This window comes from Phodopus roborovskii, unplaced genomic scaffold (genome assembly GCF_943737965.1).
Source record: "Phodopus roborovskii unplaced genomic scaffold, PHOROB, whole genome shotgun sequence".
NCBI lineage: Eukaryota > Metazoa > Chordata > Mammalia > Rodentia > Cricetidae > Phodopus > Phodopus roborovskii.
In genome coordinates, this window is record NW_026126517.1 from 34,322,088 (window position 1) to 34,339,322 (window position 17,235).

At 49.4% G+C, this 17,235-nt stretch overlaps 1 protein-coding gene across 2 annotated transcripts; it reads right to left on the reverse strand.

Annotated features, from left to right (window-relative positions):
• Nucleotides 1–53: 53 nt before the first annotated feature.
• On the reverse strand, nucleotides 54–16,660 carry Lman1l (lectin, mannose binding 1 like). Of its 2 annotated transcripts, XM_051197567.1 has the most exons (13): nucleotides 16,455–16,660; nucleotides 12,204–12,358; nucleotides 11,999–12,106; nucleotides 11,851–11,909; nucleotides 10,468–10,567; nucleotides 6,510–6,630; nucleotides 5,536–5,591; nucleotides 4,739–4,871; nucleotides 3,890–4,041; nucleotides 2,832–2,899; nucleotides 2,068–2,191; nucleotides 1,194–1,321; nucleotides 54–312 (listed from the first exon to the last, which is right to left on the reverse strand). In XM_051197567.1, the coding sequence occupies exons 1-13, from the start codon at nucleotides 16,627–16,629 to the stop codon at nucleotides 180–182; spliced, it is 1,512 nt and encodes a 503-aa protein (XP_051053524.1). In that variant the 5' UTR covers nucleotides 16,630–16,660; the 3' UTR covers nucleotides 54–179. The 2 variants fall into 2 exon arrangements, with proteins under 2 accessions (XP_051053524.1, XP_051053523.1); XM_051197566.1 differs by lacking the exon at nucleotides 16,455–16,660 and having other exon boundaries at nucleotides 54–309; nucleotides 12,204–12,462.
• Nucleotides 16,661–17,235: the final 575 nt, after the last annotated feature.

A 17,235-nucleotide genomic window follows, 5' to 3' on the forward strand; every position in this document is an offset into this window, starting at 1 on the left:
GGAAGTTATCAGAGATTGTGTGAGTTTGTAAGGTAAATGAGGGGATCGGCATGGGGAGAGGAACATCACCTTTAATATGACGAGCTTGCCAAAAGCTAAGATGTGGGCACTTAGGAAGGATACTGGCCAAATCCTCCATCTCCCATTTGTCTCCTGATAAGACATGGCTTTGAGCTGGGTCAAGCTTGCATGCTGTAGGGGACAGGCTGTCTCCTCAGAGCCCCTAGTGTCCTAGGGATGGGCAATGCAGGCTCTAGAGGAGGGCTTCCTGTGGACAGGTACTCCTGAAGCCTATTGTCCAGCTCCTGCCTGCTGCCAGAGAGAAAAGATTATTTGAGTCTCCCTTCTGAAACCAAGACTAACACTTGTCCCTCAATACTCAATGTTCCACAGCCTCCCATATTCTTTTTGGACCTTCTGTGTCCCTTGACATGCCACGTACGTTTACATTTCACCCTGGCATTTGAAGTTTTTCTGGGTTTCTTAGTGCCAAAGCTGCACTCCTATACACACATTTTCTTCTTTGTTTTTTAGACAAGATTTTACTTTGTAGCCCAGGCTGGTCCAGATTTCAGCATCCCTTTGCCCCAGCCTTCCAGGTGCTGAGATTAAAGGCATTCATCTCCAATCCAGAATACCCAATCTTGGAAACTGGTCTTGCCCCTTACTTCAATAGTATTTAGTTGCTGCTTTTTTCTTTCCCCTAAAGATGCTTTTTTCATGCCTCCATGCTTTTTCTGATGCTCTTCCCTCTGCATCAGTGACTTTACCTATTTTGTCAGGCTGAAAACTCTTAGTCACTTTGATGACCCAAATCAAATATCCTTTCCAAGTCAATTCCCTGATCCCCATTCACCCCAACCCCACCCCAAAGATGATTCAGTTGCTTTTTCCCAATTCTCCAAGCTTCCAGCCATCATAGTACTGGCAGCATAAGGTCTGGCTATCAGTTAGTTTTCAGGTGCTCACTCCAGAGTGAGCTTTGTAGGGCAGGACCAGATGGGACTGGTGCCTGAGTGGGTGTCTGTGCTTGGTAAGTGAGGTATCCCTGGTCTATATTCTGCTCCCCACCCTCAGGTGAATTGGGTAGCTCCCATCTGAGCTTTGGTGTCCCCTATTTCAAGTTCAATGGTTGTAGACCAGAACCAAGATATATATATGGTATGGGAAATCCTGCCCGTGGGAAGACCCACCTGAAGTTCATGTAGCAGAAGAAGCCTACAGTCTGTATGAGAAGGAAGAACAGGAAGATGCTCGTGTGAAGACATGCAGAAGTTCCTGAGAGCCAGCCAGATGGGCGGGGAGCCTTGGCTGTCATTTTCTGAAAAGGAAAAGTATGAGGCCCTGCTTCAGCATCTAATGCGGGGGAGGGGGGGCTGGAATCTCTGCCTTGCCCATGGTCCCTATTTATCTCCCTCAGGCTTGGGCTATCCTGGGGCTGTCATCTAGAGAACAAGGAAAAAAAGACAAATGTCCAAAGCTGCCTCCTGCTCCAATCTTGCATGGTTCCATCTGTGGGAATAGCTCAGACGTTTTAGGTCCTGGAATCATCAATAGACCAAAGGCAAAAGAGATGAGAGAGGAGGAGCACATGGTGACTCGAGGGCAAGGGACAGAACAAGGAAGAACAGAGACCCAGGGACAATCACCACTGAATCTGAGTGGTCCCTGGCATAGTCTGTCCACTTCCCTTCTGGTCATCCAGGGCCTTTGGGTAGTATTGAGTCTGTGGGCCTTCCTCCTGAGCAAGAGATTGCAAAGATAGCCAGGCATATGCACTGGCTATCCCAGTACTTGGGAGGTAGAGGCAGGCAGATCTCTGTGAGTTTGAGGTCAGCCTGGTCTACAGAGAGTTCCAGGGCCACACAGAGAAACCCTGTCTCAAAAGAACCAGAAAGAGAGAAAGAGAGAGAGAGAGAGCACAAAGATGAGGTCTGTGCCTCTTCATACCCATGTGCAGGCAAATATAGATACAGATGTGTCTGTTAAGAGTACTGGACAGATGCTCTGAAGCTGTAGAAGTGTTAGGAGAAGGTGGCAGTGACCAGACCTCAAGGATGATCTTACCATCAGACCCCGGAGGTCCTTCTGCAGGAGGCTGAGGATCTGGTCCAGCTCAAAAAAGTGATGCTTAGTGCCCACAGGCAGGTAGAAAACATGGGCTCCTGAAGCCATTTGGGCAGCTGCTTTCCTGGTGGTGTGGTGGGACATGGAAATCAAGAAAAATGATCCACTACACTTTTTGGTTGTACCCAAATTACTTAATCTTTTCCCATAATACTCCACAGCCAGCACATGGTAAAGAATAAATATCTAAAAAACATCTCCCTAGAACCTGAGACAATTTTAGTCAATTGGCCAGGCTCCCTTTTCATCTGTAGCCCAGGGGAACTAACTCCTCTTGGACTCTTGCCCTCTGCCACCTCCAGGCATCTAGCTGGAGGGTTTACAGCCATAGGACCAACAATGTGCAAGAGATCTCCCCACCCCTAGAACATTCCACAGGCAAGGATGAACCAGAGTGAGATTCTGGGAGACTGGAAGCAAAATGAGCTTATATCACTTCCTCCAAAGGGCCTCATCTTGGTTATGCTTCCTCCAAGAACCTTTATCAAAATAAATGCCCTCAGGGACTGAGGAGATGGTTCAGTGGACAAGAGTGTTTGCTTTGCAAGCACTGGGCCTGAGTTCACATTCCCAGCACACAGGTAAAAAGCCAGGTGTGGTTGTGGGTGCCTATAGCCCAGCACTGGAGGCAGGAATCTGGCAGAGGTAAGATGATAGAGCAGCCCTTCTTCCCTCTCAGTCCACCTCCTCACCCTCTCCCTTACCTAGTCTCTTGCAGGGTCTGGAGCAGAGTCCGCTGTCCATAGAGCAGGGTGCTGACCTGGGTAGTGTTCTACAGAAGGGCTGGCTTTTATCTAGTGCCCCTCTCCGCAGAGTCCAACTTCCCCAGGAATCCTTCATTCTTCCAGAAGCCTTACTAAATAGCCACGGGTCTCCTCTGTTTGGGCACACTAAATCTCCCATAGAACTTACCCATCTGGGCTTCTAGAGGACCCTCCTTCCACACCAAATGTGTGCTGTTTCTCCCCAAAGGGCCCTTTATGCTTTCCATAAATCCTTCTCCTTTTAAAAAGTGTCCCTGCCCCCTCACTGGGGCAGAAGCCCAACTCAGCCCTCTCTGTGTCTTTCTCCTAGGCTGAGATCCAAACTGAGGGCCAGAACTGGTTAAAATCCAGTACATGGGTCCAAGTCTGGCAGAGTGACCTGGAGACACTTCTGAGGGGTAGAATCGTGCAAGTGAGGTTCAGGACATGAAGGCAGGATCAGAGATTCCAAGAGAGTGGGTCTCTTCCCTCTGTATCACTCCAACAGCCTTGCCTAAACTGTTCTGGACTGAGGACAAAAGATTAAAGCCTTGGGCTGGCAGAGCCCAGTAAAACCTCCATGAACCGCTGGCTCCCTCTGCCCACTAGCCAGCACTTTGGCTGGGTTTACCTTTCACTCCCCAAGTCAGAGCATGCCCTAGGGAATGACACCTAGAGGAGGAGCTAGGGAGGCAGCAGAGATGAAAAGAAGCTTCTGGTGCAACTGAGCATTTAAGCAAGTCTTATGCAAATCACATGTGAAGCCATATGCAAATTAGTGCCTAGTCTATTTCTGCCATTTGTCTATAGACTAGATTCCAAATACCTGGCATCTATTCTCTGAAGCCCAGCCCTGTGGGTGCAGGACAATTGCTATGTGTTAATGTCCTCTTACATACTGCCCTTTTGCATCCTGTGGCCTGCCCTCCTTTCCCTCCAAGCTTTGACAAAGCTAGCTCTAGATTGTCACTATTCTTTCCAGCTGTGGGTAGAAAATAGGGTACCCCAGGGCCACTCACCCAGCCTCCCTCAGGCCTGACTTGAACTGTAGAGCCCAGCTGCTGTTTCCACTGCCTCTTGGCCTGGTCCAACTGCCTGGAGAGAGCCTGGAGGGCCTGCAGTATCTGGCTTTGTCTGACCAGTGTATCCTCCAGGTCAAAGAACCTTCCACCTGGGGATTGGGGCAGAGTCAGGATGGAAAGACCACTGGGGTGAGGCAGCAGATCTTGCTTGGGAGTGGCAAAGGAGGAAGTATAGATTCTGCTCCAAGACCCTCCGTTAGCTGGGCGCTGGTGGCACATGCCTTTAGTCCCAGCACTCAGGAAGCAGAGGCAGGCGGATCTCTGGGAGTTTGAGGCCAGCCTGGTCTACAGAGTGAGTTCCAGGACAGGGTCCAAAGCAATACAGAGAAACCCTGTTTCTAGAAACAACAACAAAAAAAGACCCTCCCCTGGAATAGGTCTGGAGGCTGGCAAGCAGGGTGAGCAACAGAAAATGCTTGCCAGGAAAACATGACAATGTAAGTTTGATCCACAGATTCCCCAGAACCCATGTAAAAGTGGAAGGAGAGAATGGATTCCACAAAGTTGTCCTCTTACTGCCACACAAATGCTCTGGTGTACACACACACACACACACACACACACACACACACACACACACGATTGCACATGCTCACAAACACAAGTTAAAAAAGAAAATGTGTCTTGGGGGTGCAGGTCATAGGGCAGACTATTTAGCCTAAGTTCTGCTTAGATACAGACTCCTCAGGCCTCTACTTCTCCACTGGTTACTGGACTTTGGGTCCTACGGTTCCTGTGGCCCTCCAGTATGGTATGGCCCCACCTGCCTATTTCCTGGGTCCTTACCTTCTTCTTGGGCTTTGGAGTCCAGCAGTTGAATGCTGTCCTTGCTGGTGTTCAAGGCCAGCCTTGCCTGCAGCCCTTCCAGCTTCCTGGCCAGGCGAAATTGCTCCTTCTCCATGAATGTCTGGGGGGGCACCTGGAAGAGAAAGATAGAAAGTCAAACCTAAATGCATGGGAGTCCTGGGAGGGGCGGCCTTCCCCACAACAGCCTCAAGACCCCTGGGAGCCCAGTCTTCCTCCCTAACCACATACTCCTGGGACCAAGGAGGAACCCACAGCTCAACCACCAGGCTCCCATAGAGCCCTGCAGCCATATGAGCACCATACCTACCACATCCTCACATCCTTCTCTACTCACTGTGAGCTCCAGTCTTTATGTTTGGTGCTCATTTAGGTTCATCTCCTCCTGGCATCCTTCTCTCCCCTCCTTGCTGACTCAGACCCCTCTTTAGCATTCCTTCTCTTCCCACTCCTGATCCTGACCCTGGGCTTTTTAAAGTTTTGTTTTGTTGTTGTTGGGACAAGGTCCTAACTGTGCAGCCCTGGCCTGGCAGTTACAGAAATCCACCTACCTCTGCCTCTTGAGTACTGGAATTAAAGGTAAATGTCACCTAGGAAGCCTAGAGGACAAACCCTGGCCCCTACACTACCCAGCCCAGAGCTTGACTTTAGCAGAGCTCAGAGAGCTAGCTGGGATGAGAGCTAGAATGGCAGGTCTAAGATGCCCCGTTGTGAGTGGAGGCATATAAGGAGAGCCGCATCTTGGGCTACCTCTCTCAGGAAGAAATGACTGGCGTTACCTCTGGACCTGGTTCCCTCAAACTGAAGGTCAGGAAGGACAGGACATCATGGTCATCTGGAAGGGGAACAGATGAAGGGGAGATGAGGAGCTTTTTACCCAGCAGTTCATTCATCCAGACTCTACTATTCGCTGGGAAAACAAGAGGCTTGTACGACTGTGGGCAACTCTGACCTTTGTCTCATTGGGAAGGTATGAAGGTCAAATACACAAGTGTGTGGGATGTGTGGGTTGAACCACGCACACCCAGAGTGGGGCCCAACAGCCGTACAGCAGACCACGGGGCACTGAGGGCTGCTGTTACTGCAATTGCAAGCACACAATGGCTGCTTCCCCAGCTTGTAGCCATGCCACTCTTCTCTCCTTAGGAGCCTTCCATGGCTCCCCAGTATCAAAGACTAAGTCTTGGCACTCACACACTTCCATACTCTGGTTGCAGCCCGCTTTTCAGTTGTAGAACCCTCCACAAGCTCTCCACTGCAAGACATCCTTCTGTTCCCTACTGTAGCTTGTGCTGTCCCTTCTTAACCGTCTTACAGCATCCAGTAAAGTGCATGTATGGAGACTGATACTAGAATATAAATTTTCTCACGTGCTATCTCATTTGAGACTTTTTTGTTTTTTGAGACAGGGTCTTGTGTAATCCAGGTTGATCTGTAAATCTATGTAGCAGAGGATAACTTTGAGATCCTGATCCCCCCCACCTTTACCTCCCAAGTGCTGTGACTACAGGCATGCACCACCATACCTGGGACCCTGAATGCTGCTTGAGCAGTCCCCAGCAGAGCTACATTCCCAGTCTCCTATGTGAGACTTTCAATAGCTCTTCAAGGACGATGTGACTTCCTGTCGGAGAAGCCAGCCCAGCCCAGCCCAGCCCAGAGGAAGTAGTTGACCCCATACAAAGGTGTATTTTAGAAGCTGCAATAAGGTTTTGACATCATCGAACACAGCCCTACCTGGTAGGGTCCTTACCTGCTAAGGTGCTGGTGGCTGCTGAGACCCCAAAGAAGCCTCCAGGGGCCAAAAGCAGGGGCTCCACATTGACACAGACCTCTTCAGGGTCATTGGGAGTAAGGCCTCCACTCAAGGATACCTGAGGGGTATGGAGGGAGTGAGTTCTTGCCTCTGCCTGGTCTCAGGATAAGGGACCGACCCCTACTCAGACTCACCAGCCTGAGGTGAGATAGAATGGGATCAGAATGGCATGAAAATGCCATAGATGCTGGTTTCATGGGAGCCTTGTATGTTCCTGTCTGTTAAGATTCTTTGTATGAGACCCATATTCAGGAGGTCTGAGTCAGTCCTATGCTAGATTCCCGTTAGCTCCTCCTTGTTCAGGTCAGCTGTCTCTATGTGTTTCTGCAACCTGATCTTGTCCTCTCCCTCTGCGCCTGGATTCTATTTCAACTCAGTGTTATGGGTGTTTGCTTCTGTTTCCAACAGGTACTAGATGAGGGCTCCATGATAATGGATAAGTTAGTTGTTGAGCCCACTATCTGGGAAGGGCATTTATGGTAGCCTTTCCATGGTTGCTCAAATTGTTAGTTGGCAGCAGTCTTGTAGGTCTCTAGACCTTTCTTTCTTTCTTTCTTTCTTTTTTTTGATCTGAATTTTGGTGTATGAATTAAGTTATAGTACACATTAAAAGTCATGAGACATTTGTCTGTGATAAATAAGGGATTACTCATTAGTAGCCTTTTTAAGATAAGCTATTAGGTCCGCCCTCTCTCCCTTCTTCTTAATTCCAGCGAAAATCATTTTTGTTCCAGGGATGTACTTTCTGGGATTCTCCAAATACTCCATCAGGGTATCCTCTTCCCAGGTGATGCCTTTGTTCTTGTTGGCATCTGTGTATGAGAATCCAGCAGCTTGACCTGTCTTCCTCCCAAACAGACCATGGAGATTTGGTCCAGGTTTATGCTTGCCTCCCTTTTCCACAGTGTGGCACTGGGCACACTTCTGAACAAAAATCTTCTTGCCTTTCTCAACATCACCCATTTTTAATTCGCTCCCAGCTGATCAACACCACAATCGCTGCGACCCGAAGACGGATGTCCCGCTCTCTCATCTCTAGACCTTTCTTTAGGTTCAGTTTTCTTATCAAACCAATAATGGCTCCCTCTTTTATGTTCGTTTTCTCTCTCTCTCTCTCTCTCTCTCTCTCTCTCTCTCTCTCTCTCTGTTAGAAGGACTGAGCAATCTAAGGGATCTCAGACAGTGGAACCAGGATGTATTCCTGGTGCACAAAAGTACCTGTGGACACATCCCCCATGGAGGGACACTCCCTTAACCTAGAGACAGGAGGGAAGTCCTAGTCCCTACTTCAAATGACTTGACAGATTTACATGACCCCACCTGGATGGCATTGCCCTACATGTGGAATTGGGGTGGGGGGATGGGAGGGGAGGGTGGTCAGGGTGCATGTGAGGGAAGAGAGAGGGTAAAAGGGAGGGAGGGAGAGGGAACTGGGATCTACATGTAAAAAAAATGATTCTTTGTATGAAACTCAAGTCCATGTGGATCAAAGACCTCCACATAAATCCAGAGAAAGCGCAGAATAACCTTGAATGCACTGACACAGAAGACAGCTTCCTGAACAGAACGCCAATAGTGCAGGCACTAAGATAGACAATTAGTAAATGGGATCTCATGAAACTGAAATGCTTCTGTAAGGCAAATGATACTGTCAATAGGACAAAACAGCAGTCTACAGAAAAGGAAAAGGCCTTCACTAACTCCACATCTGACAGAGGGTTAATTTCCAAAATATACAGAGAACTCAATGAACTAGACATAAAGGAAAAACCCAAATAAACCCAATAAAAAAATGGGGAACATATTTGGACAGAATTCTCAACAGAGGAATCTCAAATGGCTGAGAAACACTAAGAAATGTTCAACATCCTTAGCCATCAGAGAAGTGCAAATCAAAACAACTCTGGGATTCCATATTACAGCTGTCAGAATAGCTAAGATCAAAAACACAAGCTGGACGTTGGTGACACATGCCTTTGATCCCAGCACTTGGAAGGCAGAGGCAGGCAGATCTCTGTGAGTTCGAGTCCAGCCTGGTCTACAGAGCTAGTTCCAGGTCAGGGTTCAAAGCAAAATAGAGAAACCCTGTCTTGGAAAAACAAACAAACAAAACAACAACAACAAAACCACCAAGTGACAACTCTTGCTGGTGAGGATATGGAGCAAGAGGAACATTCCTCCACTGTTGGTGGGAGTGCAAACTTATACAGCCACTTTGGAAATCAATATAGCAGTTTCTTAGAAAACTGGGAACTAATCTATCTCAAGACCCAGCTATACCACTCCTGGGCATATCCCCAAAGGATGCTCCTTCCTACCATTTGCTTATCTATGTTAATAGCAGCTTTATTCATAATATCCAGAGATTGGAAACAACCTAAATGCCCCTCGACAGAAGGATAGATGAAGATGAAGCAATTGTAGTATATTTACACAATGGATTATTAATCAGCTGTTAAAGGCAATGATATCATGAAAATTTCAGGCAAATGGACAGAACTAGAAAAAAAAATCACCCTGAGTGAAGTAACCCAGACCCAGAGAGACAAACAAGGGATGTACTTACTTATAAATGGATACTAGCTGTAAAGTAAAGAAAAACCATGCTACAGATCCAGAGAGGCTAAGTAACAAGGAGGGGCTCAAGAGGGGAATGTATGGAATCTCCCTGGGAAGGGAGACAGAATAGACATTGGGAGTGAAGGGAGGTAGGGGAAGTGGAGGGAGAGAGTACTGTGAGAGACAAATGGAATTGGGGGGCATCTTGGGGACGAGCTAGAAACCTGGTGCAATGGAAATTCCCAGGAATCTATGAGAGTGGCCCTAGCTGAGACTCATAACAATGGAGGACACAGAGCCTGAGCTGGCTGTCTCCTATAACCAGGCAAGACTTCCAGTGGAGGGGCTGGGACACCAATCCAGCCACATAACCTTTGACCTACAATCTGTCCTTCCTACAAGATGTGCTGGGGTAAAGGTGGCACAGAAATTGTGGGAGTGGACAACCAGTGACTGGTTCAGCTTGAGACCCGGGCCACAAGAGGGAGCTCATCCCTGACATTTTTGAGGGCCTGGACCCAGAGGCAGGACAGCCCAGAGACCCAAACAAAACTGGAGAGAAAAAAAGTCAATGAAATGATTCCTAATGACATTCTACTATCCTCATAGATTGGTGCCTAATCCAATTGTCATCAGAGAGGCTTCATCCAGAAACTGATGGAAACAGATGCAGAGACCCACAGCTGAACATTAGGCAGAGCTTGGGGAATCCTGGGGAAGAGGGGGAGGAAGGACTGTAGGAGCCAGAGGGGTCAAGGGCACACAAGAAAAACAAACAATCAACTAACCAGGACTCACAGGGGCTCAGAGACTGAATCGACAATTAGAGAGCCTGATGGGACTGACCTAGGCCCTCTGCATATATGTGACAGCTGTGTGACTTAATCTCCTTGTGGGACTCCTAACCCTGGGAGCAGGGGCTGTCTGAGACTCTTTTGGAGCCCTCTTCCTCATACTGGGTTGCCTCATCCAGGTTTACTATGAGGCAAGGTGCCTGGTCTTACTGCAACTTGATATACCCTGTTTGGTTAATATCCATGGGAGGCCTGCCCTTTTCTGAACAGAAGCATAGGAGTTGATGCGGGAGGGGAGACTGAGAGGAGAGGAAGGAGGGGAAACTGTGGTCTGATGTAAACAAAGAAAAGAAAAGGGAAAAAAAGAGGAAACAAAAAGTCCTCTCCACCCCACCAAAACCCCAAAAGAAACAACGAGGAAAATCAAAAAGTGTGTGATGACACATGGGTCACAGGCATGAGGCTGTTTGAATCCTAGGCACCCCCAAATCACAGCTCTACCTTTACCAGAGGCTCCCACAGAAACTGCAGGGGTGACTCACTTGCAGCCTCTGCCTCCAATAGGTGATCCGAACTCGTAAGGGGTGTGGCCAGTTCCTGAAGTCCCGGTGACAGGAGCCCAGCTCATGGACAGCTCCATCCCTATGGAATGCAGTCAGACCACAAAGGACCCACACACTGGCCAACACGGAACAGTCCCAGGAGCAACTCTGTCCAAGCCTGAATTGTCACTGTCCCCACTGGCTGACCTGGCCTGGGACAAGTCCCTATTGTCTAGCTTGACTCCCTGGCTATAGTTTGCTTCCTTGGCAGGAGAAGGAGGAAGAAGAAAGAAAGCTCTGCGTGGCAGGGTTGGCTTGAACTTGAGAATTCACAGGAACCAGGGGTGATGGGAAGGGACAGGGGCCCACGCTAACCATGCAATTTCCAATTCCTATCCCCCAGTTCACCTCCTAATCCCACTGCCCCTTCCTCCCTCTACTTCCCTGAAGCTCCAAGGCCTGTTGCTTTCCCAACTGCCAAGGCTCAGACTCTTTGAGGCAGATACTAAAGGCCAAGGACAGTATGGCTAGTTCACCTTTCCCCAAGGGAGGCTCAGCAGGTCTAGGGAGTTAGGAGCAGAGAGTTGAGACTGAGTTTCTCTGGCCCATGGGTACATACTATGCTATCACCGTCAGCCTAGAGTTGGGTAGCAGAGTGGGGGGGGGGGGACAGATTCAAGGTAATGATTGTCTGGCTCTATAACCTTGGGCAAATTCTCTCCCCTTCCCAGAGCCCTGTCTTGTTGTCTTTAAAATGAGGATAATAATTGCAACTACCTCATAATAGTGTTATGAGGGTTCACAAGACAATGTCAAATGCCTGGGCACTGTGCCTGGTATACGGAAAGCCCAACTCCATAAATGTCAGCAATTATCCTAATTGTGATGGGCTAAGGGATGTTTGCTGAGACACACTGACAAACCAGTCCAGCCACTTAAGGCAGCCAGCAGGGAAAAGACAGGAGGCCACCTCTTCTGGGAGAGAGAGACAACAGTACCAGATCCTCCCTGGCCACTGCTGTGTAACCATTCAGGTCAATTAGCCTTTCTGGGTGCCTAAGTGTCCTCACCTAGCACCCCATGCTAAATAAGGGTACCTGGAGTGAGACCCTCATGGAGTTTCAGCTTTGGTCACTTTACTCAGGGCTTGTAAGCTGAATGACTGGAGAAGGATGGGGCCATCACCCAGAAGAACAAGAATACTCTGGCCCTGGCTCCTGAGGCACAGCTCAGACCAGTGGGAAAGAATTCTGGGAGGCAGCAGGGCTCATAATGAGAAGTCAGCGAAGGTGGTGGGTCTAGGAGGGGTGGGCACTCTAGGCAAGGAAGTACAAGTGACTGCTAAACCCAGAGAAGGTGGGGACACTTCCCTCAGACCCTTACCCATACTGCTCCTGGAGGCCATGCCCATCACTGGCCAGCACTCGGATGGCAGGGCTGTTCTGTGTGGGCGATAACAATCAGGCACAGTCAGGAGAGTGAGGATTAGAGTCAAGACAGGCAGGGGGATGGGCAGGAGATGGCTACCCACCTGGACATCATTGATGGAGGAGTCAAAGAAGATTTTGATGCCATCCCATGAGACCAGCCTCTCTGGGACAGAGCTGATTTGACCCCTGTCCTGGATGTACCACATGGCCTGCAAGTTCCAGCCAACAGGTCAGGGACTCTGAAGGACACCGGTACCTGGGTGCTATCACCTACTTCCCCAACAGATATGAGTAAGGACCACTCACCATACCCAGGGCTCCCTGGTACCCCAGTCCAGTCACCCTCATCTGCATCTCCACTTCCCAGGCAGGGAAGGAGACAGAGATCTTGCTCCACACGGCACCACTCTGGTTCTTCATGGACGGAGCCAGCCGTACTTCCTCTAGGCCTGGGATGGCGTCTGTGGAGCAGGACATCTGGGGACCACTGGACTCTCATCTCTCACCTCTCTGTCTCATTAGCAAAAGCAGAGCTCTGGGGAAGAGCTCACAGCGAGACCTTGTCATTTGATATGGGGCTGGCTGGTGAGATGCAAGAGTCCATTGGGGAAATAGGACCAGCACGCAGCTGGTGGGTGCTACCCAGGAAAGGCAGCAAGAGCAGTACTTTGCTGTGTTCCACTTCAGCATCACTGAGAGTCTATGCCATGTATTTTTTTTTTTTAATAAGAGTTCATTTTATGGGCCTGGGGATGAACTCAGTTGGTAGAGTACCTGTCTAGTAAATATAAAGCTCTGAGTTCCATCCCCAGTATCCCCATAAAACTGAATGTGGTGGCACACACCTGTAATCCTAGTACTCAGGAGGTGAGGCAAGAGGATGAGTAATTCAAGGAGAAGGGGAGGAGGACACAAAGGGTCAGCCATCTAGCCACACAACCAGCCACAGAGAAGAAGGAAAGAAAGGTATGTAGAATAGAGAAAGGTAAAATTCCAGAGTCAAAAATTAGATGGGATAATGTAAGAAAAGATGGCTAAAAACATGCAAAGTTAAGGCTGAACACTCTTAAGTAAAAATAAGTATCTGTGTATTTATTTGGGAGCTGAGTAGTAGGCCTCCAAAGAACAAAGAGTGTGTGTGTGGGGCAGCTACACATCAGACTTTGTCCTGGGGCTGGGGGGATGGCTCAGTGCGTGAAGTGCTTGCTTTCTATGTAAGAATAAGGGCCTGAGTTTAGATGCCCAGCACCCAGTAAAAGCCGAACTAAAGCTGGGAGGTGGTGATGCACACCTTTGATCCCAGTACTCAGGAGGCAGAGGCAGGTAGATCTCTGTGAGCCTAGTCTACAAAGTGAGTTCTAGGACAGCCAGAGCTACACAGAGAAGCCCTGTCTTAAAAAAACAAACAACAATAACAATCTAGGCATGGCAATGCAAACCTGGCTTATATCCCTAGTACCAGGGTACAGAGACAGGTGGGTCCTGGGGGCTTGCTGGCCAGCCCATCTAAGTGAAATAATGGGCTCTGGGTTTAGTGAGACATCTTTACTAAAAAAAAAGAAAGAAAGAAAGAAAGGAAGGAAGGAAGGAAGGAAGGAAGAAAAAGAAAAATAAATGGAAGGCTGGAGAGATGACTCAGCACTTTAGAGCACTGACTGTTTTTCCAGAGGGCACAGGTTCAATTCCCAGCATCCATATGGCAGTTCACAACTACCTGTAACTCCAGTTCCAGGGGAGCCAACATCCTCATACAGGCATACATTCAGGCAAAACACCAATACATATAAAAAAAATCATTAAAAAAATAACAACTCCCCTGTCTGGAAAAAACAATAAATAAATATATATGAAAATAACAACAGCCAGGCAGTTTTGGTGCACGCCTTTAACCCCAGTACTTGGGAGGCAGAGGCAGGTGGATCTCTGAGTTCAAGGTCAGCCTGGTCTACAGAGAGTCCCAGGCCAGCCAGGGCTACACAGAGAAACCCTATCTTGAAAAAACAAGAAGAACAACAAATGTGGAGAAGCAATTAAGGAATATATCCTAATGTCAACTCTGCCCTTCAAATGTGCAGGCATGGATTAGTGCTTGTGTGCACACACACTTGAACACACATACATCATCATCATCTCCATAGAGTCTGTCTCCAGGAAATGCCATTTTTCAGAAGTTCAAACACATCTCTTTCCACTAAGGCTTCCAGTCCAGAGACAGCTATGGGAGTATAACAAGTTCAAGCTGGGAGGTTCCTAGGGGTGCCTACATAAGGCTCCTAGGGGAGGGGATCAAGGGTGGCCCAAGAAGAGGAAGGCTTGTGGAAGAGAGACTGAGACAGGCTGTGGCCTGTAGGGTGGAGGCTGGGGGAGCAGGTCAGAAGGGGCGCCCTGTGATGGGAGAAGAGAGGGTGAAAGAGAGGCAGACATGGCAGGGAGGGACGGGGTCACAGACTGCATTCCAGCTGGCTCTCCTGCCAGCCTGGAACCTGGCCCAAGGACCAGACCCTGCCAAGACTTTCCGGAGGTTGCTAATCCAACCGGTTTGCTCTGCAAAGGCCAGTGGTGGATGGGGAGGCACAGGAGCTCCAGAGCCCCCAGAAGCCGCCACTGCCTTAAGTGAGATGTTGTTTTGTTTGTTTGTGTTTTCATAAAATAGCCCAGGCTGGCCTAGAACTCTTCAGATAGCCAAAGATGATCCCAAACTCCCGATTCTCCTGCCTCCATTTCCAGAGTGCTGGGATAACAGGTTGTCCTGCCTGGTTTAGTGTGGGACTTAGATTCAAGGCAGGGTCTTGTGCATGCCAAACTGCCAACTGAGCAATATTGCTAGCCCAACACTGAGCAGCACTGCTTGCCCAAGGTTTTCATACTTTAAAACGTGTGTGTGTGTGTGTGTGTGTGTGTGTGTGTGTGTGTGTGTGTGTATACATGCAGGCACATATATAGAGGTAACTTTCAATAGTTTTTCAATAGCTGATTGTCTCATTCCACTGCGGGCTGTGGGAATCAAATGCAGCTTGTCAGGCTTGCATGGCAAGTGCTTTTACTGGCTGAGCCATCTCAGCTCTTTTTATAAGGAAGACAGGTCTTGGCAAGCAGTCCAGGCTAGCCTCAAGCTCTTGATTCTCCTGCCTCAGCCTCCCGAGTGCTGGGATTACAGGCCTACACCACCACACCCAGCTCTAGGAGACTTGCAGGAGGCAAGGCTTATCTGACTAAACTTATACTCATCTTTATGTGCAGTGTCTGTGACCTCACTGCAGACTGAGAGCCTGACTCAGTCCTGGGTATCCAGGCTGGGCACAGGGGAGCATTGGGTGGGGCTCTGATGAAAGGAAAGATGAAAGAATAAACAGCCACCACATCGCCTGGTGATCTTGGAGGACGTGCCTCTACTCCCCCACATGCTCCGTGATACTTAGCTGTGGCAAGGCTCTGAGCAGAGAGGATTGTACTGGCTCTGCTATGCTGTCCCTAAGGCGGCACCTGGCTGTGAAAGAGCCTATCCTCTGTTTACCCCCTGGGCTTCTGTGGCAGAGAATTGAAGTCTCTGCCGCCATCTTGGAGTATCTTAGTCAGGGATCATGCCACTGTCCAGAATTTGTACCTCAGACAGAAATACACAGCCAATCTTCTTTTTCTCTTTGCTTTGCCAGCTAGGAGTCTCTGAATGAAATTCACGCATGGCTGGGCAAATCTCACAGTATATTTTGGAAATGAGCCCTATTCCTGGACTCATTTCATGACCTACTCTAACTCTTAATTTTCTCTTACTCTTAATTTAAGATCCTGCATATTGTATAGTTTTCAGTACATCTTCACAGACCCTTTTATGGACAAGATCAGACAAATTGTAGGCCTGGGTTTGGAGGACCCTGAGCCCAGACCTGTGGGTTAAGATCGTCTCCTGTCTGCTTCCACCGCCAACACACAGGGAAGGGCCTGGTGCCCACTGTAACAACATGGCTGGACACACAGTGCATCCCTTCCAGCAGACCTCTAGGCCCGCAGGATGTGGACAGCAGAGAGGAGGCTTATCCCTGTTCAAGCTGCCTTGCATCAGGCACATCAGGTGTGTGCATGAGTGTACCAGTGCACACCGGTGTGTTTACAGTCAGAAGGGGAGGGGGATAGAAGCAAGGTGAAAACTCCTGGAGCATAGGAGCACGGGAGAAGCTACAGCTGCAGGTAAGGTCGAGTTGTGGTGCATCACCTGCGCTCTGGCCACCACTCAGTCCCTCTCCCCCTGTCGTGCAACCCTTCACCCTCCTCTTCAGCTGTGGCCCTCTGCTGTCCTGCATGCCCAATAGCTCATTCTGCCAGTGCCTCTGGGTCCTCCACAGATACATTCCATGAACAAAGAAAAGATGTCTTGAAAGGCAAAGCAGCTAGGCATGGCAGAACAGGAGACGAGTCTGAGGGGGGTCTTGGGCCAGGCACTGTCACTCCAGTGTCACCCCCTCCCTGCAGAGAGCCTCTCACACCCACTGTCTATCTGGCTGTAGACCCTTCAGCACTCTGAAGGACCCTGGGCATGACCAGTCCCTGATTGTTACTCACCTCCATGGTGGCTCCAGAAGGGTATTCCAACCCCAGGAACTGCCAGCCTTGGTCCCTTGAAGCTAAGCTTATACTCAAACCTGCGTTGAGGAGGGTGGCTCCTTTCAGCACTGTACAGAGCCAGGAGTGGGAAGAGAAGGCAGAGGGAAGTTGATGGACCCTTGGTCCCCAGCATTGCAAAGGAGCTGATTTCTGGGCACCGGAACTGGTCCTGACTGATCCAGGGTGCATGCGAGTCAGGCAGGGGACCTTCCAGGATTTTGGTTTTAGCTCTGTGCTTGCCCCCCCCCCCCCCAATACACACATCCTGTTTCTCTTGCAGGTCTGATGTTAGGCCCCGCCCTCTCTCACCTCCACCCTGCAGCCTTGGCTGTGCCTTGGGCTCCTGGCCAACTTGAGCTTTGCCCCTGTTCTTTGGCTTCCACTGTCTTCCCGGTCTCCCTCAGCCCCCGTAGCTGGTGACAGGATGGAGTACTCAGGGATGCTCAGTGCCAGGTCCCGCTCTTCCACAGCCCTGAAATAGCCTGCTCTCTGGCCACCCACCCGCCCCTTTCCCTTTTGTTTTCCATCCCTTCACCCTCCTCTTCAGCTGTGGCCCTCTGCTGTCCTGCATGCCCAATGGCTCATTCTGCCAGTGCCTCTGGGTCCTCCACAGATACATTCCATAAATAAAGTGTGTCTTAAAAGACAAAGCAGCTGGGCATGGCAGCATATGGCTGTAATCTCAGCACTCAGAAAGCTGAAGCAGGAGGACCATTGTGAGTTTGATAAGACTAGCTTG

Bases quoted from the DNA above. Each gene is read 5' to 3' on its own strand.
- Lman1l (XM_051197567.1), bottom strand. From the start codon at position 16,629: ATGCTGGGGACCAAGGGTCCATCAACTTCCCTCTGCCTTCTCTTCCCA. The intron at 6,631-10,467 runs GTGAGTCACCCC...CATACCCCTCAG, and splicing joins ATTGGAGGCAGAGGCTGCAA to GTATCCTTGAGTGGAGGCCT. The intron at 313-1,193 runs GTGGGTCTTCCC...TCTCTCTGGCAG, and splicing joins TTCTGCTACATGAACTTCAG to CAGGCAGGAGCTGGACAATA.